At 30.2% G+C, this 23624-nt stretch overlaps 3 protein-coding genes and 1 long non-coding RNA gene across 5 annotated transcripts; 3 read left to right on the top strand and 1 right to left on the bottom strand.

The window, feature by feature from the left end:
* The first annotated feature begins 3764 nt into the window (after positions 1-3764).
* Positions 3765-18267, top strand: LOC103862152 (defensin-like protein 183). 2 transcript variants are annotated; one of them, XR_004456209.1, is made up of 3 exons: positions 3765-5052; positions 5145-5222; positions 5795-8458. XR_004456209.1 is itself a non-coding variant. In XM_009139857.3 (3 exons), the coding sequence occupies exons 2-3, from the start codon at positions 11724-11726 to the stop codon at positions 12574-12576; spliced, it is 369 nt and encodes a 122-aa protein (XP_009138105.2). In that variant the 5' UTR covers positions 3765-5052; positions 5145-11723; the 3' UTR covers positions 12577-18267. The 2 variants fall into 2 exon arrangements, 1 of the variants encoding a protein (XP_009138105.2); XM_009139857.3 differs by adding an exon at positions 12266-18267 and having other exon boundaries at positions 5145-11781.
* Positions 8800-9907, top strand: LOC103862153 (F-box/kelch-repeat protein At5g39560-like). Its single transcript, XM_033287439.1, has 3 exons — positions 8800-9357; positions 9533-9601; positions 9653-9907. The coding sequence occupies exons 1-3, from the start codon at positions 8800-8802 to the stop codon at positions 9905-9907; spliced, it is 882 nt and encodes a 293-aa protein (XP_033143330.1).
* On the bottom strand, positions 14036-20319 carry LOC117132570. Its single transcript, XR_004456210.1, has 2 exons — positions 14592-20319; positions 14036-14433 (listed from the first exon to the last, which is right to left on the bottom strand). It is a non-coding gene; the product is annotated as an uncharacterized LOC117132570 (long non-coding RNA).
* Positions 20320-20643: 324 nt separating this feature from the next.
* LOC103861910 (F-box/kelch-repeat protein At5g39560-like) lies at positions 20644-21708 on the top strand. Its single transcript, XM_033287438.1, has one exon. The coding sequence runs from the start codon at positions 20644-20646 to the stop codon at positions 21706-21708; it is 1065 nt and encodes a 354-aa protein (XP_033143329.1).
* Positions 21709-23624: the final 1916 nt, after the last annotated feature.

Raw genomic sequence — 23624 nt, 5'->3', positions numbered from 1 at the left:
CAACTCCGCGCTTGGAAAGCGCGGATCAAAATTTAGTATCTTATTAAAATAGAAGTACCTATAGAATTATCCCCTTAGTTTTCAATGTTATTTACACTACTATGCCACTAAAACTATTAATAATCTTTCCTTTTAACAATCTTGTCTTTTCGGATTAATTAATGCATAATTTCTAACTATAGTTTTGCCAAAAATAACGGAAACAATAACTTCAATGTAACGTGTTGTTAATTTGTTATTAACTAAATTACATAATGAAAACTCTCAGAAAAATAGAATCTATAATATAATCATTGGGTCCTACTTTTAAAAAGTGTAAAAAAAATGTTAAGCATGTTACTCGAATCTGGGTTATTGAGTTATAAACACCAACATTTATATCACTAAACTAAAAGATATTTTGTACATTGATGGCCAAAACTAATATATATTTATGAAGGTTGGAAACCTTTGCTTCCGTTTTCTCTGTGGACCAGACATACAAGTGTATTATGTATTTCATTTTTAAATGAGGTTCATCACGTTAATCTTCTATTTATCACATTTATTTAGTATAATTTTTTTAAATTGATTTTATGATTTTTTGTTAAATAATATTATTTGCCGATTCTATGATTCATGGGTTTATTTCCGTCTGACGTGCTAATCATTACATGCCATCTTTAAAAGCCGGTTCCATTGTGAAAGTCGATCGTTTTGAGGTTGCTAGGTGCTCAAGCATGTACAAGATAATTGATCATCCATTCCTCATTTGTTTCATCTCACCAACTATTATTGATGAAGTCATCACAAGTGCTCCTGAGATCAATCTCCAATCATTATTAGACTGTTTGACAATTTCAAAGTGATTGCGAATACAAACGTAGAACTCTCATGTATATTATCATATTGCATCTGAGTTTATAATATGTTTCGTTATCATAACTGATATTTAAATTCGCCGATGTGGTTGGGAAAATCCGTTCTGTCTAAGGCTCTGACCTTAGAAAAGAAACAACTCGAGTCGTTATCCGTCTCTTCATTGATCCGTAAGAAACAATCAACACACAATTCTCTTTATATTATTATCTATATAGTTCTAACATCAATAATCAAAAATATTTCATACCCAAATTATGTGGTCGTCTACTTATCTCCCTTACTTATCAAACTAATTTTACACAAACCTTTATTTTACAGCTTAAAAGAAACCACAACAACCCAAACAATCAATACACCAAAAACTAGAATTCTAAAAAAGACGAATCATTAATGATCACCTCTCTTTTTTTGTCTAATCTTAGAAATAAACTTCAAAACAAATATACCAAACCAATCACCTCAACTAATACTCAACGACACATAAATCGAGTCAGCTAAACAAATACAAACTACACGGCGAGCTACTTAACAATTTACAAACTTACTTTCATGACATATACTTCGAGTCAACTAAACAAATACAAACTACATAGCCAGCTATTTAACAATTTACAAACTTACTTTCCCAACAAAGAAGACGAAGACGACAACCAAGATCAGTGAAATTACCTGAACAAAAAACCAGAGTAAGTTACGAACTCTGATAAATACAATTAACACTGTTTTTTGTTTACATATTACCCATCAAATAAAAGATAAACAAATACAACCACAACAAGAGATACAAGAGACAATTCCGACAGACACAAATGCGGCAACAACATCTCCACCTGCTCACTCCTCTTGTCTTATAAAAATAGCTTACATGTCCAATGTCAACATGCCAATGCTATTGTCTTCTTATGAGAAATACATAAATTCGTTTAAAACTCATTAAAGCCCAAATATTCAGAACTATCAATCATTTTATAGTTATTTCTACAAATCTTCATGTATTTGTTTTAAAGGTCTGGTAAGAGTAACAAGTTTAAAAATAAAATAAAAACATATAACAAACATAATAAGGATAATAAAAATTATTACTTAATACACATAACTTACACAACTACATTGGAGAAAAAATATCCAGAAACAAAAGGTACTTTCAACAATTTTAATATAATTTATGTACTCTCAACAATACAAGAAACAAATTAAAAAGACAAACAAATAATAAGTCTGAGTGACACAGCAAACAACAACATGAACTATATCAATCACATTATTAACACAGTTTAGTACTTCATAAGTGGAGAACAATGCATACACAGTTCATCATCACAACTCTAACAATAAAAAAAAACTTGAAAAACGACTCAAAACAGAAAATTTACAACTACAATAACCCTAGCAAATATTGAGATGAAACAAAAACTTTGTCCACAACTCCGCACTTGCGCGTGGGGAGGGGGGGGGGGCAATGCCCCTAGTGATTTATAATAACACTGTAACCTAAATCTTTCTTCTTCACCTACACTTTGATAAATTGAATGACTTCAAAAGTAATCTGTTTTTAATAACTTTAACCTGCAGTTTTCTTATTCACCTATGATGGACATGTTTACATAGCAATTGATGATAACTTTAGTTTAAAAAAATTAAAATCATTAATTCAATTATTCATTCGTATCATACAAATATGAATAATTATTCCTCCAAAACTCCAATGTTCAGTCACGTTATCAGAAAGCATCATATGGATCTAATTAATAATACCTATAACAGCAAGTTATTACATTTATACTTTACGTGACTTATAAAAATCAAATCAGCTATACCAATCCATGATCTAATCTTTCTAAACCAACCAAATCAATAAATTCAAAATCAAAACAGAGTATCTTTTTCGAGTCTATCCAAACCTATAATTAGTTGATGATAAACAGAATATTTTAGTTAACACTTAACAGTTGGTTAGATGTACTTCCAATATTACTTCATTGCGGAATCATAACATTATTACCCCTGAAAACAAAACCCAACTAAAGTCTTATTGCAACATTGATGAATATGTCAAATTTTTATCAACGTAAAGCAACATTAACTATATTGAAAAAACTTCTTGAAGGAATGACTCGCTTTTCTTATTACCATGACATCCTATCGTGTTTGGGTTGTGTTTAGTTCTGAGAGATCCCCTAGACTATATTTGTGAAGTGATTTTGCCACATGTCATTTCTGCAATCAATTTTACAAAACAAATATGACATTACTACTGAAATTGATGACATGTCTTATAGCTTAATATGACATGGACAATTGTATTTAATGTTAATCTATATTTTTGGTAAACTTTTTAAAATACGGTAAAAACTCATATATTATAATTAATGTCAATTTATATTTTTAGAATTTTTTTTAGAATATGAGAATAACTCATAAATCATCATTAAAATAAATATATTCAAATATGGCATTATAAATTTTGAAATATAATTTAACTATATATTTTTAAATTATACAATTTTATTACTAAAATTTTCAAAAATGTATATAATTTTTTTTTAAAAAAGATAAAAATTTAATCATAAAATCATTATTTACTTATATTTCTACAAATTTTATAAATATTGTTAAATTTTAATTTTTGGTAATTATGCAACTTTTACAAATTTATTTAATATATTTATTTAAAATAAATAGATAGAAAAATATATCTAAGATTATAATTTTAAATATATACATGCATATTCTTAAATATAATTTTTATGTTTAATTAAATCAAATTTATATTAAATATTGGTACGAGAAAGAAAATTTACAATATTAATGAAATTTTATATTAAAATATAATTTATATTTATCTGTTAAAAATAATTAAATTTTGTTTGACTGCACATGGTGCAGGAAGACACTAGTTTGACAATAAAATAATAGCGTGCCTGTCAAATGAAAAATTCAATAACATCTTAACAAACTAATCATGTTGTATTTCAATTGAAATCAAATCAAAATATATATTAATGTAAAACAAGACAAAGTTTTTGTGAAATACAAAAAAAAAAAATCTAAAAACTAAAAACCAAAAACAAATGCTGAACATCAAAAACCAAAATCTAAAAATTAAAAACCAAAAACCAAATTCTAAAAACCAAAAACTAGTGGAAACAATCATCAACTCAGTTTTAATAAAGAAAAAAAAATACTTAATGGTTATTGGGTTTCCCGAATTTTTTTTTTTGTATAAGGTAAATTGAGCTTAGAAATACAATTGGGCCTTCAAAATCTTACACTAACCCAAAATATTATTTTTTTTTTGTTTTTTTCTAACCAAAAGTATTATTTTCTATACCCAAATTTAAGCTCATTAGAAATATGTAATCATCTATTTTATTAATTGATACTTTAATTGTTTATATTTTTATAATTTTTAATCAAAATGTTTTATATTGTTCAAAATTTATGAATATCTATTAACAATTTGTTTCTTATAAATGTTATAACTAATTTATAAAAATATGTATATTATGTTAACTAACAGTTATTAATTTTTCATAATTTCAAATTCAGATTTATGTTTTCTATATATACTATACATACTTCGAATTATATATACATGTCTGATTTTTTAACACCAATAATTTTTTAATATCCACAATAAAATAATTCAACATAGTACGGCTAACTTCAACAAGTACATCATTTTTAGGGCTGAGCAAATTAACCGAACCTGATCTGATAAAAATAAGAGAATTTAGGCCGTATATACACAGGAATTGTCGAAATTAAGAAAATACCCGAGACACTGTTGAACTTTTTTTAATACCAAAACACCCCTATATGACTATAACTCATCTATCTTGTCCTTGTAGATTATGTGTCAGAAACTAGAAGCTAAAACTTTATACTACACGCCACCGACTGTACTTCACTATTATTCACAAAGACACCAGGGGTAAATGAAAAGGCAGCAATTACATTTTTATAGTTTAATAGTTGTGTTCAAAGTCACAACCTTTCATTCTCTCTCGTCATAACATTGTGTCACGTTCTTCACCTCTCCATTATCTTTTCATCTTTTTTTGTGTTCTTCTCTCAGGGAATACAAAGCCATGTTCATCTTCTTCCATGGCAATCAGGCAACACATCAGATTCCAATCAAATTATCTCCCTACCATTTGCCACCGCTTTTAGTTCCAAAACTGAAGAGGTGTAAGTAACCTAATCCTTTTGATTGTTCTGATTTCTTCTTATTTCTCTTTTCTTGGGAACAATTTTCAACTGTGGCTGATTCATTGTCACAGATGGAAGATGTGCACTTCCCTGAACCTTTATTGTGGGGAAATTTTTGGATCTCTGAATTTTATTGATGGAAATGTACGGTACGTTGGATGATTTTACTTATTAGTGTCTCTGCGACTCATAATTCAGTGTATTTATTTTTTGAGTTTGTTGATACTAATATTAGTATATCCTAAGAGCTTATTTTCCCGTTTATGATACATGTTAGGAATGTGACCTAGCCAAAAACATTCTTTCTACACTTTAGCAGTGTTTATATTTTATTTGGCAGGAGAAACATGTTTAATACGGTTAATGTCAACTTGTATTATAACGGTTACTAGTTTTCCTTTCGCTCTAACTTTGATGATATATGTTATGGAGATGCCGTAGAAATAATAATTGTAGAAGTTAACCGTATGTGAAAACGCTAATAATAGCTGTAGACTGTAACTGCGTAGTTAGATGTTAAGGTTTAGACGTAACTTGTATTTTACGGTATGAATAACTAACATAGTTAGACGTTAAGGTCGGACGTAACATGTATTATACTGTATGTATACCTATATTTGTTGTAGTAGACTGTAACATCATTGTTAGACATCAAGTTAGTTGTTAGACGTAGCAGAGCAATGTGGTGGCTTTCCATCATTCATTCATCTCATCCGTGTAGGTTATGGATGCGCTTATGTTCGCCCTGGTGCTGCAAGGGAGCTAGCCACAACGATGCATCAAGATGTAGCTGCTGGTTAACCATATGTATGAACAATGTGTAGCTGATATACTATCTGATAAAATGATATTAATTTGGTTGATATTTCTAATGATTCGTAAGTGTTATATTAACGTCTTAGATGTCTTTTCGACAATGTTTTTGTAAGTGGATCATGTGTATAGAAGATTCTCAAAATAGTGTGCCGTCTAATACATAATTTAGTAGATAAACACAAAAGAAAAATAAGCCAAAGAGAATAACGAAATAGACAATATTGATGATCCAGTCGATGTTGAATTATCAGATGCACAAGACAATAACCACATGAACATCCTTGTTGGTAGCCTTGTGAATCAGAAATTAACAACATTGCTAACAATTTGCGTATGTGGGAAAGTAACTAATGACCTTCATCTATGTTAACTGCTAATCTTAATTTGTACCGTAACTCTATCGCCTTAGATGTTAACTTGTTTTGTAGTACTATGTTAACTAATGGCAACTTTACTAAGATCAAACCTAACATGTCAACTATATGCTAACTTACCGTTTAGATGCTAACGTTACTGATGGCTGTCACCGGAGGATGTATGTGCTAACACGAAACTTAGCAATTTTGCCATTAATGACTAAACAACTAATAGCATCTTTTCTTTAGGCTTGCAAAAGTATTCCTGTTTCCAGAACTTTATCTTAAATCATATTAATATTGTTGACTGATTCATTAACGTGTATGTTAAAGCATTTATAAACCTAAAAGTGTATAAAAAAACATGTGGTTTAAAAGCCTCCCTTTGCAGACATAAGGTTTGGTTATCTGCAAAGGTTATTTAAGAAAAAAGAAATTTAAAATATAATGCAAAGATCAGCCAAAACGAGTGGATGAGAAGAAGCTAGCTACAGACCTAATTTCTAATAGTAACCTATAGCTATATCATAACAAATCAAACAAAATCCAAAAAGGACTCACCTTTTAACCACCGTATTTTCGTTTTAGGGGTAAAATTGGAAACATTGACCAAATATTGAACAGTTATTAAGGGTTTTCTGGCGCGTAGGGTAGATAACTAATTTCTTTCACTTTCATGTATATTAAGGGTTTTCTGGCGCGTAGGGTAGATATGAACTGATCCGAACTTGACATAAATACCAAATGTATTTTTTTTATTGTATTTTGGGTTATGTATATTATCCAAACCGAACCTTAACCTAAATGGATATCCGATAGAACCCGAAACTTCAAAATCCCAAAAAAGAACTTGTACCAAACATTATCTCAATCTCTAACAAGTATCTAAAATACACTAATATATTATTGAACATCTAAAATAATTATCTATTACTTTAAGGTTTATGCTTAAAGGTGGCGGTTGAAACTTGAAAGTTTTAGATTTTGGTTTTATTTTCATTGAATAATGTTTCTCATTTCATGAGAACTTGGTTTTCTTTTATGCTTTCAATTATTTTCTTTCTATCAATAACTATGTTTACCTTTTGTTTGATTTTGAATGATCACGTTTGATGTTTCTTTTTATTTTTGAATCGGTTTTACTTATGTTTTAGTTACAAAATAGGTACAAATCAAGTACTTTAAAACCAAAAACCCGATGGGACCTGAACCCAAAAATATATTGGGTTGTACCGGTTCTTTAAAGATTTACTAACCTCGACCCAAACCCAATAGAACTCGAACCAGTCCCAAACCAAACTTTCATATAACCAGAATGTGGCTGATTTTGATAAACCTGAAAAACTGAAACCTGATTGAGACTCCAAATGCCCAGACCTAATCATTCAGTACAAAAAAAAAATTAAAACGAAAAAATAGGTACTCGCGCAGTTGCGCGGATCAGGATCTAGTGTATCACTTAATTTAGCAAAACACATAGAATTTGTCATTTTTATTAGTTTATAAAATTTGTTCTTTTCAGGTATAGTTTTTCTTTTTTAAATTAAGTTCCGCTTGAATATTATAAATTTATATATGGTTTTGAGTTGGGTCCTTCTGGATCTGGATGAGTTCGGTTCTGATGTATAAAAACCTAAAAATATCTAAATAACAAATGTATGTGAAACGAGTTCGGATGAGTTCGGTTCTGATTATTTGTACCAAAATAATCATATTTACCCGATTCGGTCCAAGTATTTTGAATACAATTAGTTATACTTATATTACGACCGATCTAAAATATATAACTGTATTATGAAAATAAATATCAATGTATAAAATGTAAGAACCAATATCCGCACGGATGTGCGGATCAATCTCAAGTTATATTATATCTACTGAGATTTTATAAGTTACCTTTTAAATAATTTTAAAATAAAGTATATATTTTTATTGATAAAATCTTCGTTTTCCAATTAAACTATTTTAAAAAATGTATGAATAATTAATAAACTAGGTTTTTTTTTAAACGCTGATTCATAATGACAATATGTTTATGAGAAAGATTACATAGACAAATCGACAACCGATAATACTACCTGTCTTATGAAGATCTACGTCTAACTGTATCATCTGAGCCATCCTATGAAGATCTATTCCTGACTAGATTTACTTGTACCATATTGAAGCTTCCTTGTAAATCCTTGCTCTTCTCCAAAATTTGAAACCTGAATTTCCTGTAATATGTAAAAAATTGCATAATCGACCCGGATGTAGAAGCTTTTAAAGCTTAACCAATAGGCTACTGTGCTTCCACGGTAAACTAGGTTTGTATACAACTTACGAAGAAAACACAAATTCTCCCGAACCATCAAATCCAATAAGGCAATAACAATACAAAAAAGTCTTTTTATATATGCGTTAACTTATGTAAAGAAACGTGTTTATTAACCCTATAATTTTTTTTTATCATATTCCCTCTTCACAGCGTCTATACTGCAACTTCGGCCGATCATGATCTCCGACAAAGTTGAACCAACCAAAAAAAAAGAAGACGGTTCCTGAGCCACAGTCGATGTTTTCTTCACTACCGGACGAAATCATTGAAAACATTCTTGCCCGTATCTCGAGATGGAATTACCCATCGCTCTCTCTCGTCTCAAAGAGATTCCACTCTCTCTTATCATCTATGGATATCTACAAGGCGCGATCTCAAAGAGGATCCAATGAAACATGCCTCTATATCTGGTTAAAGTTGCCCGGTCACCCATGTGCGAGCTGGTTTAGCCTTCGGCCGAAACCTAATAATCAAAAGCGAACAAAACGGAGAGGTATGATTAGGCTTAAGCGGGACTCGAGTGGATTTTCGGTTGTTCCTATACCTTTCTCTTCCACCGATTCTTTTCCCGAACTACATAACATCACAACGGTTGGTTCGGACATCTACATAATCGGTGGACCCTACAAGGAACCGTCTTCCTCTGTTCGGATCTTTGATTGTCGAAGCCACACTTGGCGTGATGCCCCTAACATGACCGTGGCACGGGAGGATGCGCAGACAGTTTTACTCGATGAGAAGATATATGTGATGGGAGGTTGCGATATTGACAAGTACAATGCCAACTGGATTGAGGTATTTGACGTAAATTAAAACTCAGTCATGGACAGCCTTTCCTGGGCCGGGCGTTGATGAGTTATGCAACCACTTTCGCAAAAGACGTTGCTATAATGTTAACGTGTTCGAAGGGATAATTTACTTACTGGCAGGTGATAAGGAATACACTTACGAGCCGAAAGATGGCACATAGAAACTTGTAAAAGAGATATCGAGTTTCCTATCCGATGATTCCGTTGAGGCTTGGAGTGAGATTGGGAAGGTAATATGTTGTTGCACTCGCTCCGGTTATTTAATTTGGTCTGCCTCTAAGATTGAGGGTAGAGAGTGGAGAGAGATCAAGGGTTTGGAGAAACTACGTGAGCATCCTACAAGATGTTTAGAAAATGGGAGTGACTTTGGACTGGTGGCCAACTTTTACTTACACATCCCAGTTTTAGCCACAAACACAAACGATTCAATGGACGTGAGGTGTGGGGAAAAGTTGAGTGTGTTGATGTCCTTACCTTTCCTGTCGAATCATATGAAAGATTTGGTTGTGTTGTTGCGTCAGTTTGATGTCTCTTAGAGATAGTATGAGTTTTTTTTCTTTTGCTTTTGAACATGCTGTTTTGTTCTTTGAGTTTGTTTTCACTTAAAGTGAAACCATAAGCTAAATTATATACGCATTAATTAGTATTGGTAGTTTTGTTTGCATTTTTGTCTGCACATTAGTGTATGGTAATTTATTTTTCAGATGAAACTACGATTATAGTGAATGGAGATTACGCAGATGTACGTGACTGTGTTAAGAATGTAACTGAATATGTACTTCGAGTTTCGGAAACATTTGTAACGTTATGTCAAATCTGTTAGGTTTAGAATCAAGAGAGACACAAGAACTTTGAAGTCATATAGTGATCTTGCGAGAAGCCGAGGCTTTTTTTCTATAATACTCTTTCGGTTTGGAAAAGATCCACATTTGCGAAAAAAAAGTGTTTCGAAAAGATAAAAAAAATGTTCCAAAAAGATAACCAGAGTGTATGCGGTTAAGAAGTGGGATGGGACTGTGGAAGAAGCTAGGTCTGGCGCTGACCGCTCTGTTTAAGCTGAGGAATCAAGGAGTGATTGCGCCGACAGACCGAACCGTGGTTGTGAGGACTGCTCATGGGTTGAAGTTTACTCAGTCGAAGATTGATTATCACTCGAATGCTATACCTGACATGGCTTGCATATTCTCGATTCCTCCTGTTGAAGTGAAAGCAAATTTTGGAGCTGTCATGGATGTTCTCAAAAGTTACTTAGGAAGTCAGACACTAAGGTCATAAGAAGAAGAGACAGAGACCGTTTTCTTTTCTTTCTGAAACCGTTTGCTTGTGTACTCTTAAACTGCTTCTCAGTTCTGTAGTAAAAGAACTAACGCAAAGTTGAACCCTTATCTCCTATTGTTTACATTGAATCCTTATCAACTAGCTAGGTGGCGTTTTGGAGAATGCAGAAAATGATAGTAATAACTAATAAGATTTGTTTTTCCTGTCTTACCTTGTACATAAGACATTTTAACTATTAAATCTCAATAATATTAATTTATATAGGTTGTATTATATTTATATCTACTGAGAATTTATAAGTTACCTTTTAAATAATTAAAAATCCCTATTGATATATATATTTGTATTGATAAATCTTCGTGTCCAACAAAAATATTTTTTAAAAATGTATAGATAATTAATAGATTAGGTTTATACAAAGAAAAACCGGTCTTGGACCAAGCCAAGGAAGCATTGGCTTCCGGTCGGCTAACGTTTACAAAGTGGACAAGCCAAAAACGTAACATGCTGTCTGATCCGAGTTTGGAATATTTTCTGACTAATGTCAGGGAATGAACCGATCATTTATTACGTCCCACCATATAAACCACTTGGACCGAAACTCAATCTAATACTGGCCATGTAATGATAATTTAGTTATAAGGAAAAATCAAACCAATACTGATGTGGATACATACCAAGTCCCATAAGATTACCACTGTGTTGAAAGATACTATTACAAATATTTTTAGTTTTTACGGAAAAAATATCATACAAAATATCATTATATTCCGTCTAGTATCCAGTCTCTTTAGAAGTTTGACTACAAATGTTTATGGCTCATTTTGGCATTTGACTTCAAATATATGTTTGAACTTTGAGAAATTAGTTCGATGCTTTTTGTTTTGACTAAGAAATTAATTTGATGTTATCATCAATATTCAGCATTCAGCATAAATGACCATTTCTTTTGGAAACAAATCATTACATATACTTTGCTATTGGCGCACTACACTATATATATACCAGCTAGATGTTCCAATGGTATACCAATAATTGTCTCAACCAATTATCAAAGAAAAAAAACTAGAAAATATGAAGAATACATTTTCACTTGTGGTTGTAATCATCTTCTTTGTCATGCTTTCATCCGGTAATTTTTTTAATTATTAGTTATTATTATTAATAAATAATTAGACGGTGTATACTTGAGACTTTCTAACTTTTCCGGTAACCTGCTCCAATGCACTTAAGATAACTAAATAGTCCAAAAGGTTTTTTAAAATACTATTTTGTTTTTATTTCATGCATTGATTTACTTTAAACTGAGATGGAGAGAGTATTGTTTTGATCACATGCTTGATAAACTGAGTTACATTTAGCCAAATTCTTCTACCAATTTAGTACACTATCACTAATTTGGCTGCATCCTTTTGCTCTTTTATGCTATTTGGTCTATAATTATTATGTTTTTTTTTAATATTGAATGTATCGTTTCCACATTATTATCTCAAAAACAACTTTTCGTTACAGTGCATTCTACTCTTTAAATACGTTTTATTTTCTTGTAATTGTCAAAGATGCAAATGTTTCTATCAGTGATTTATTTTCCATGTACTAAAGAACACTTTTTACAGTTGTTAATAAGGTGAAGGCAAACTCATGCCAAGACCCTCTAGGTAGTTGTCTACAATGTGATGAGAGATGCAAGGCTAAACATGGGCCAACGGGCCAAGCAAGTTGCGACAACAGAAACCAACTTTGCACGTGCTATTACACGTGCGGACCGCCATCACCAACTCCTCCACATCAAAAACAATGCTACGGTGGGACTGGCTTGTGCAGCAGTGCATGTAATCAAAACTGTGCACAAAAGTATCTTGGTGGATCTGGATTTTGTGAGAGCATTGGCAACACTAGACTGTGCAAATGCCAGTATCCTTGCTAATTTTTTTTAAAATTTTTTTTATAAATGAAACAAATCAATAAAATGGAATCAGTTTACTTTCGTATTTTTATTTGGATGGTGGTAATTAGATAGGCTTTTCGGACATTAAAATGTTAAATATTACTCTATATATTCTGCATCACCTGGTTCTAACTATAAAATGGTCTCTACTTCTTGCTCTTCGTAAAGTATGGACTCAACCATTTACCAACAAAAAATATTTTACATTACTGTGTTCAAACATAATCTTTTTGGTACATGTTTTGCTGACCTTAGTTTATATAATACTTAAAACTGTAAAACATATGAAGCATTAAGCATTCGATTGAAAGCGAAACTAAATTCTATTATATATATTATCCGGATACGTTATATATTGTTTTGGAGAATTTTGGTTTAGATCATGTATGTAAATTTGAACCACGAAATTTGTAGTTTTATTTAAGGAGGTTATGGGGAGATAAATTTGTATAGATTTTGTGAATTTTAACAATTGTAAATTTATAAAAGTTATGTAGATTGTGAAAATTTATATACATTGACTTATGAAATTTGATCATAATTTTTTTAGATTGGCTAATATTCTTTTGATTTTTTTCAATTTTTTTTGTCAAAACTTCTTTTTTTTTTAAATTATAAAATGCTTTTTGAAACTGTTTTAATATTTTAATTTTTTCTAATATTTATAAATATAATTATATATTCAAAATTGATAAAACAATATAAAAAGAATTATATATCCAAAAATGTAAAAGTATATAAAATGTAATGGATTATAGTTTTGGACATATAACTTGGATTTAAAGTGCAATATATATTTGGTAAGTATAATTATTTTTTTTTCTAGTTTTTTTTATCACATAGATTTTGAAAATCACATAGATACATATGATATTTTGAAAATTGAGTCTAATGAATAAAAATGAATAGAATTCACCTCCCAATAACATTAGATTTAATTAAAATGAGAAAATCAATAATAACTAAAATTTTTGAATAATAAAGAATTTGAATAAATTTTGAAAATTCTTATACCTACAACAATGGATTCTATTAAGATTTTTGAAATCCAAGAACCAATAATAATAAAATCTCAAAATTTTCAAAGTTTAATGAGTATAGAGCATTTCTGGTTGCTTCATAATATATAGATTTTAGAGGAGATATCCATGTGTACGTACAACATTATTATTATTTTTTGTAACATAAAAATCTACGTACAACATTATTGGGTGGTCACGTTTTTGTATTTTGAAATAAAGGGTTATGCTTTGATTTATTTAGTTCATTCGCGATGTCTCAAGATATCTTGTCGCAATTTACGATGATTACAACGATTCGTTTGCACGAGAAACTAAACAATATGTACTAAAAAAATTGTTTGAAAAAGATGTAATTAAAAAACTTAGCTACGTTGATCAATTCAATTCATAAAATCAACGCCATCCACAAACCAATATAATGGAAATTGTTATTATTTTATCATCGTCCCACATAAAAAATAGTCGGTTTAAAATTTTGTCAGCCAGCTTTAACAAGGATACTTGCACTGGCAAACACTAGTATTACCGAGGGTGAAACACATCCCACTTCCACCTGTAAACTTAAGTGCACAGTTAATATCGCAACATTTTTGGGGACACCTTACACTACATAAACCGGCCCCACCATTGCAAGTATTGAGTGGAGTCAGCGAGGGTGGTTCACATTGGTAGTGGCACATGCACATAGGCATCCCAGTATGGGTTTCACATTCCCCTTGGCCTGATGGCCCGTGTTTGGACTTGCATCTCTGCTCGCAGTAGTCGCAAGTGTATAGTCCATCGACGCACATATCTGCTCTAGTCTGATTCACAACTGTAACATTGTATACATTGTATATACATTATTAAACTTACCATAAAATAAATGTGAGAAAAATGTGATCACAAAATTATATTAAAGAACTTTTGAAACTGTATGAAAAATGCGGCTAAAAATAAAATAAACATAAAAATAGAGAGATATAATAATACCTGAGGCAGAAATGATAAGTAGGCTAACAAGTAATACAAGTGGAGTTATTCTCTCCATATTTTTACGTTTACTAGTTTTCTTCTAAGCTTATCTTTCTCTGAGGTATTTGTTTGTATATTGTCAGGACATTTGTTATCTATTTAAAGGCAATATGTAGACTCCAACCTAAAGATTTTTTTTTTCAAGTAAGGACATTTTTTTTCCGTCCGTTATAAAATAAAGTTATTATGATGGTCTTTTGTTGGGTCAATACTATGATGATCTTGACAAATACACTGATTTATTGCTAAAACGGTATGGTAATAAATGTATTTCCGTATAAATATTATTCTCTGTCGTCAAAAAAAGATTTTTTTAAAAAAATATTATTAACGTCGTCAGCAAAACACTAAACCCTAAATCATAATCTCTAAACCCTAAATCTGAAACCCTAAACCCTTGGGTAAACCCTAAACCCTTGGATAAATAATAAATTCTAAATTAAAAGCAATAAAATCCTAAACCCTTGAGTGTTTTAGTGTTTAGTGTTTTTGATTTAGAGTTTTTGATTTATTCAAGGATTTACGGTTTACCCAAGGGTTTAAAGTTTCGGATTTAGGGTTTAGGGGTTAGGATTTAGGGTTTAGTTTTTCCTGACGACGTTAAAAATATTTTTTTTTGTAATTACTACTATTTTTATTTTTTTATCTTTTTATTTTAAAAACATAATATAATTTGACAATATTTTGTTTCTTTTTATAAAAGATATCAAATTTAAAATAACATAATCTTATTGGTTGGTGAACCTATAGGTTTACCCTATGGGGTGAATCCAAGAATAAGTCCTAAAATAATACACTGTAAAATCAATTACAACATTTTTTCACCTTTAGGCACATGTTCTTTATGTTCAAACATCAGTTCTAAATAATAAATAAATAAACAACCAATCCACAATGGTAACCAGCTCTAGCAAGGGTACTTAGTACTAACTTTGACAAAACGAGTACTAATATCAATGATATTACATATTCCACGCGCACCTTTATGCCTTCTTGCACAATTCATGTCACATTGTCAGGCATTATCCAATGCATAAACTAATTCCATTGCAATTATTTTTCCCATGCGAAAAGGCGGCGGGGGATAGCGGTTGGTAATAACCAGATCCAGCCCTTGAGCTAAGTCAAGTCAAAGAAGCATGAGTTTCCGGCCAACAGGGCCGTCTAACAGCACGCGCAAGTGGAGCGGTCGAACAGGGCTCCGAAATATAAAAATAAAAAATTTAAAGATTTTTCAAAATATATAGATAAATTATGGTAATTTTTTAAAAAATTTTTTAGATATAATGCTAAATTTAGAACTTATAATTAGAAAAATCAGACAAAATTATTAAATTTTAAACTTACGTGATAAAATGTACGATTAAAAAAATTTTTGAACAGGGCCTAAAATTAATTTGAGACGGCCCTGCCGGCCAACATACTTATATATAAATTTCTGCCACATTATTCTAAAATATTGTCTTAGTCTAGTGGTGTAACATTAAGTATATAGACTTGTCATAGATAACCCCGGTTCAAGACTTCTCTAGCTAGTCTCCTAAACTCTCTAGGACCGACTCTGTTTTCCTGAACATGTATCATCTGATTTTTCACTGTCAAAAGCAGAATGTTGGTGCCTCAGTTCGTTTGTCATTCCCTTGGCTGCTTTGGCAAATTTAGAAAGCGAGAAATAAGTTGTGCTTTGAACAAGTACGTCCCATAGCAAGTGATATTTTGACTAATGCTAAGGAGGAAGCTGTCGTTTGGCTGAACCTGCATGGTTGTCTCCCTGATAGTCCCATCGTTTCTACCACTTCTCCAGTGGCAGTGCCTGCTTGGTAAAAACCTCCAGCCCTCTCCCTGAAGTGTAACATTGGTGCTACGTGGTCTGCAACATCACCGGTCAGTGGGGCAGGTTGGATCATTAGAGATTCTGTAGGTAAAGTGCTATCTCATAGCAGAAGAGCTTTTAGTGGAGTGGTCTAGAGTACACAGGCAGACCTTCTGGCACTATCTTGGGCTTCTGCTCCGGTAATTGACCTTAAACTAAAGAATATAATGTTTGAATTCTCTTCCATTAAAGCTGCAGATGCGCCCGCTGGAGCATCCCTCTTCTTATCACCTATGTCATGAAGTAGTCAATAACGTTTACTCACTGGCTAAGAGCGGTTTGTTTCTAGTTTCTGAAAACTGTAACGTTGCAGCCTCTGCAATAGCGGACAGTGTTACAAAAGACCAACGTCTGCAATCATATGTTGCTTTTGGTGGGCCTCATTGGCTGTCTGCTGTTCTGTTGCAGGAGGCAACTTAAAGCTACTATGTTGCTGATTAATATTAGCAGGATAAGGCTCTATGTTTCTATTCTCTCCCAACGGTTTGGGTTTTCTTTTGGGGCCTTCTGGTTTCCACTTTGTTTTTGGTTTTATTTACAACTAGATTTGGACCCGTACGTTGCAACGGGCTTTATTTGATATTTTAATTTAATAAAAAATATTAAAAAATCATTTTATTATTGTTTTAAAATTATTTTGCATATATTATGTGAAATTTATTTTATAATTAAGAATTATTTTTTACACATAAGTTTCAGTTAATATTTGTTAGAGCTAGAAAAAACATTCAAACGTAAAAATTTAAACCGGATCCAACCCGAAATAATAATTATAATGAAATAAAAAGAAATTTGGAAGTTAAATAAGGCCAAGAAGAAATACCAACATTATACACTTTCTTATGTACTAATTTAATGTTTTATTAAACTTATCTGATGTTAAATAATTTTCTGGATTCATTATTTATTAAAGATATATTTTCATAATAATATTTTAATTAAAATAAATTATAAACTACTACATTGTAAAAATAAAAAATGTAATAAGATAACGATGAAGCTTGATTTGTTTTTGACTAAACATATGTATGGTGACAGTAATAATAATCAATTTTTATGAGCAAACATGAGAATATATATATCAAACATGTGTTTGATTGTCGTATAACCAAACACATAAATAATTAAATACCAATCACGACAACATTCTAAGTTTTGGTTTTTGTTAATTTAATAGCTTTAACATCATGCTTGTCATCAAATTTTTTTCTTAAATGCTATTAAATATGTATGTTTACTTTTGTTTGGATTTTTTTTTTAAAAAGGAAAAATTTATATTTTACAAATCTTGTTTTTATTTACAATTAATAAAAGAAAAACTATCAAAATTTTTTATATTTTTGTTTACGATTTTAGAAAAGGTAAAGTATTATCAAATAAACTTTTACAATTATCTTCTGTTTAGAATTTAAGAAAAATCTTATTGCTATCAAATAATTATTTCTAGTTACTATTAAATAATTTTAAGAGTATGATTTTTACAGCTCATATCAATACTATTTTTACACTTCATTTTTGATTAAATAATTTTTAGTATCATGTTCTTCATCAAATTTTCTCTTAAAATATACTATCAAATAACTTCTTACAATTGTTTTTTGGTTAGGAATTAAAAAATATGATACAAATCTCTTTTGTTTAGGATTTTCTTTTCGAAGTTAAAGAACGAACAAATATTTTTTTTACAGTTTTAGGGTGTTAGAAAAGAAAATTAACATTACATAATATTTTATAATTATTTTTTTCTAGGAGTTAGAAAATTAAAATACGATCAAATAATTATTTCCAGCAAATATTAACTATTTTAAAAAGTTGCTATTTTCAAAATTCTTTTTCTCAATATTACTAATATTTTTAATTAAATATTTTCAGTATCATATTTATCATTAAATTTTAAAAGTAAAAATTACTTTTACAATTCTATTTGGTCAGAATTTAAAAAGAAACAATCTTATTTGGTTAAGATTAAAAGAGGAAAAAGTTATTTTTCAAAAAAAATTTATTTAGGATTTTAGGGAAAAAAGTTATTTTTACATAATGATAAATTTTTATTAATACATACACAATTTGTTTTACAAATGTCACAATCATATCGGGTAAAATATGGTAAAATATTTTAAGTTATTTTTGATTTATAATTTTTTTACAAAACATTATCTATTAAATAGAAAATTTAATTATTTTAGAGAAATAAGTTACTTTTAATTTCTTTTTTTTAAAGAAAAATTCCAACTATAAGTCGTTTTGTTTAAGATTTTTATACAACTAATATATTTTCAATAAAAAATTATGTTTAGTCAATTATATATTGTGTCTTATACATACAAACATATATATATTCCTCATATTCACACATACTACTTATGTACGACAAAAAGATCATAATTAAAAAAAATTGTGTTAGAATCATAAGATGTAATAAGGATGATGAGTTGTTTACAGAAATTAAAAGAAAATACTCAGATATTATTTTTCTTGTAAATACTATTTTTTGTAAAAATAATATGAAGAAGCTTAAACCTAAATACAGATGTGAAAATAATATTTATTTTGGTTTATATTTTTGTAGCATACATTTATCTGTTAAAAAGGAAACTTAGCTATTTATATGAAAAATAATAAGAGTCCTTTAACATTTTTATTTTCTTAGGTTTTAAAAAAAGAATATCATTTATTTTATTGTTCGTTTTTCTATTTGATTTTTATTAAATAATTTCTTGTACATGTAGGATTTTATAATTCGTATTTTTTTAAGATTTGTTTTAAAAAAAATTAATATTTTCTCTTATAATATCTTTCTTTCGTATCTTTAAAGATGAAAAATATAAAAATATTTTTAAAAGAAAGCATATACATTCAAAAAGCTTTTTACAATTATTCTTTGTTTCTAGAATTTTTGAAAATTATATTTACTATCAAATATTTTTAAAAGACTATAAAAGAACCATAAAATATAATTGTAAAAGACTATGTAATAGTTATTTTCCTTTTCTAAACTCCTAAGAATAACAATAAACTATTTTTTGTAATAATTTTCCTTTTCTAGTCTCCCAAAAAGGTTAAACATTTTTTTATTATAATGGTTTAATAAAAAAATATTGTGACATGTGTTTAAATATATATACAATAAGATAATAAAAACGAATATAAAAACATTCAAAAAGCTTTTTACAATTATTCTTTGTTTCTAGAATTTTTGAAAATTAGATTTACTATCAAATATTTTTAAAAGACTATAAAAGAACCATAAAATATAATTGTAAAAGACTATGTAATAGTTATTTTCCTTTTCTAAACTCCTAAAAATAACAATAAACTATTTTTTGTAATAATTTTCCTTTTCTAGTCTCCCAAAAAGGTTATAATAAATTTCTTTTTCTAAATCTTTTTAACTCCTAATAAAATAGAATTGTAACATATTTTTGACACATGTCATAATCTTAATAAATTAATTGACACATGTCGCGATCATGTTAATTAGCAACTTTGAAGAACCAAACTTTATATAATAAGTTTTCTCTTATAATATCTTTCTTTAGTATCTTTAAAGATTAAAAATATAAAAATATTTTTAAAAGAAAGCAAATACTTTCAAAAATCTTTTTACAATTATTCTTTGTTTCTAGAATTTTCGAAAATTAGATTTACTATCAAATATTTTTAAAAGACTATAAAGAACCATAAAATATAATTCTAAAAGACTATGTAATAGTTACTTTCCTTTTCTAAAATCCTAAAAATAACAATAAATTATTTTTTGTAATAATTTTCCTTTTCTAGTCTCCAAAAAATGTTATAATAAATTTCTTTTTCTAAATCTTTATAACTCCTAATAACATATTTTTGACACATGTCACAATCTTAATAAATTAATTGACACATGTCGCGATTATGTTAATTAGCAACTTTGAAGATTCAAGCTTTATATAATAAGATAATAAAAAAGAATAGTAACATATTTTTGACACATGTCACAATCTTAATAAATTAATTGACACATGTCGCGATTATGTTAATTAGCAACTTTGAAGATTCAAGCTTTATATAATAAGATTGTTATCACATCCTTTTGGACGCAACACTTCTGAATTTTTCATTGACAAAAAAAAAACCCTATAATATATATATAAATATATCATGATCTCCGACGAGGTTGAACCAACCAAAAAGAAGAAGAAGACGGTTCCTGATGAGCTACCGTCGATGTTTTCATCACTACCGGACGAAATCATAGAAAACATTCTTGCTCGTGTCTCGAGATGGAAGTACCCATCGCTCTCTCTTGTCTCAAAGAGATTCCACTCTCTCTTATCATCTATGGATATCTACAAGGCGCGATCTCAAATAGGATCCAATGAAACATGCCTCTATATCTGGTTAAAGTTGCCCGGTCACCCATGTGCGAGCTGGTTTAGTCTTCGGACGAAACCTAATAATCAAAACCGAACCAAACGTAGGAAAGGAAAGATTAGTTTTAAACGGGACTCAAGTGTAATGTCGGTTGTTCCTATACCTTCCTACTCTTCTACTGATTCTAATTTTCCCGAACTAAGTTACATCAAAACGGTTGGTCCGGAAATCTACATAATCGGTGGATCCTACAATAAGGAACCGTCTTCCTCAGTTCGAATCTTCGATTGTCGGAATCACACTTGGCGTGATGCCCCTAACATGACCGTGGCTAGAGAAAATGCGCAGACAGTTTTACTCGACGAGAAAATATATGTGATGGGAGGTTGCGATATCGACAAGTACTATGCCAACTGGATTGAGATATTTGACGTAAAAACTCAGGCTTGGACAGCTTTGCCTGGTCCTGGCGCTGATGATGAGGACGAGTTACCTAATCACTTACGCAAAAATAATAGTAAATGTTATATAGTTAATGTGTTCAAAGGGAAATTTTACTTAGCGGAAGATGAGAAGGAATACACTTACGAGCCAAAAAATGGTACATGGAAACTTCTAAAAGAGAACTCAAGTTTCGTATCGGGCCCCGTACAGATTTGGGGTAAGATTGGCGGGGATATAATATGCGGTTGCACTGGTTCAGGGCACTTAATGTGGTCTGGCTTTGAGAATGAGGGTATAGAGTGGAGCGGGATCAAGGGTTTGGAGGAACTGCGTGAGCACCCTACAAGAGGTTTAGAAACTGGGAGTAAGTTTGGACTGGTGGCCTGGCCTGTGGTGGCCAACTTTTAGTTATGTGGGATCCGTATCCGCCCAGTGTTAGCAGTTCTAGTATCAAACGAAATAGTAAAATTTGGTATGCCAAGATTTCTTTAGAATCAAGATCATGCAATGGACGTGAGGTGTGGGGCAAGGTTGAGTGTGTTGATCTGCTTACCTTTCCTGTCGAATCATATGTATGGTTTGACTGTGTTGCTGCGTCAGTTTGATGATGTCTGTTACAGATGGTATGAGTTTTTTCTTTTGCTATGAACATGCTGTTTTCTGTTCTTTGAGACTGTCTTTATCCTTTTGTTTTCACTTACAAGTGAAATCATAAGCTAACTTATATATGCATTAATTATTATTGGTAGTTTTTGTTTTCATTTTTGTTTACACCTTAGTGTATGGTAATTTCTTATTCAGATAACTACGACTGTAGTGAATTGAGATTATGCAGATTGGAGTAGATCGTAGTGTTTCATTAGTCAATGTCTCGCTCTCGCACATTAGTGTATGAGTCTTCTGGGACTCAGCTCCCTTACCGGATTAACAGGAGAGATGATAATGAGGGAAGGATCCGGAGTTGCGCCCGCAACTTTGGCTATGTGTGCTAGGGCTGGGCACAAATGCTTGATACTCGGTTTGTACTCGCTACTTGACTTGGTTTGGTTTGAAAAAACAAGTACTTGCTCCAATCAAATCGACTAACAAGTAAGCAGATTTTATTACTCGCAAGTACAAGTCAAGTATCAAGTTCATTTTAATTTTTAGCTACTTGGTTTGTTACTTGGTTTATTACTTGTTATCCTTTACTTATTCAATTATTTGTTATATATTATTTGGTTTATTAAATACTTAGTATATATTTCATTAGTTAATTAAAATTTATGTATTTTATGAGTAGTTACAATTACTTGTTACTTATCTATGTTCACTACTTGGTGGTTGGTACTTGATCTTTAAAGTCGAATACTTGTTTTGACCAAGATGTGTATCAAGTAGTCTATTTAAACTACTTGCGGATACATACAAATACAAAATCATAAAATAAAATTAATTATTTGGTTTATTATTCATTTTTTAGTTGAACAAAAATACATTTTCCTAAATTATAGTAAAACAACTCGTTTATATTTCAATTTTTATAAGTGAATCAAACATAAATGATATATTTATATAAGAATTTTGGAATTTTTCTTTTTTAATTTAATCTATTTACGAATGACTAAAACAGGAAAAATGACAAAATAAAAACAAAGACATATTATTTATATATAATAAATTTATTTACTTTTAAATTTCAACTAATTATCAAATAATTTACCAATAATTATCAAATAATTTGTAAATAATTTACAAGTAACAAGTAATAAAACAAGGCAAGTAACTACTAAGTCCATCAATTTTTCGCAAGTACTTGAAACTTTAAGTACTCGTTTTTAACAAACCAAGCACAAGTCCAAAATTTTAATACTTGTACAAGCCAAGCCGAGTACTAAATTACCGAAAATACCAAGTACTCGGCTTGTGTCCACCCTTAAAATTGTGTGCGATGACTCAAAGCTATCAATCTATGGTTGTACCTTTTTTTTGCTTAAGTCCTAGTCTGATTATAGTTTGTAATGATGCCATGGATGTTCTCGAGAGTTGCTTAGGAAGTCAGACACTTAGGTCATAAGAAGAAGCAGACCCTTTTCTTTTCTTTTTGGAACTTTTTAGACCGTTTGCTTGTGTACTCTTTCTCAGTTCTGTAATAAAAGTTCTAGAATCCTTTTTAACTAGATTGCCTCTTGGAGAATGCAGAAAACGATAGTAATAAAAAAAATTCCTGTCTTACCTTGTACATAAGAAAGTACATCTCATCTATACTATACTAAAAGGGGATATAAGCTCCTCTTAGAGTGTCCACGTAGGCACAAAAAATCGTCCAATCAGAAAGTCCAAAG

Source organism: Brassica rapa, chromosome A03 (genome assembly GCF_000309985.2).
Source record: "Brassica rapa cultivar Chiifu-401-42 chromosome A03, CAAS_Brap_v3.01, whole genome shotgun sequence".
Classification (NCBI taxonomy): Eukaryota; Viridiplantae; Streptophyta; class Magnoliopsida; order Brassicales; family Brassicaceae; genus Brassica; species Brassica rapa.
The sequence above is the reverse complement of the archived record's forward strand: the minus strand, read 5'-3'. Positions and strand labels throughout refer to the sequence as shown.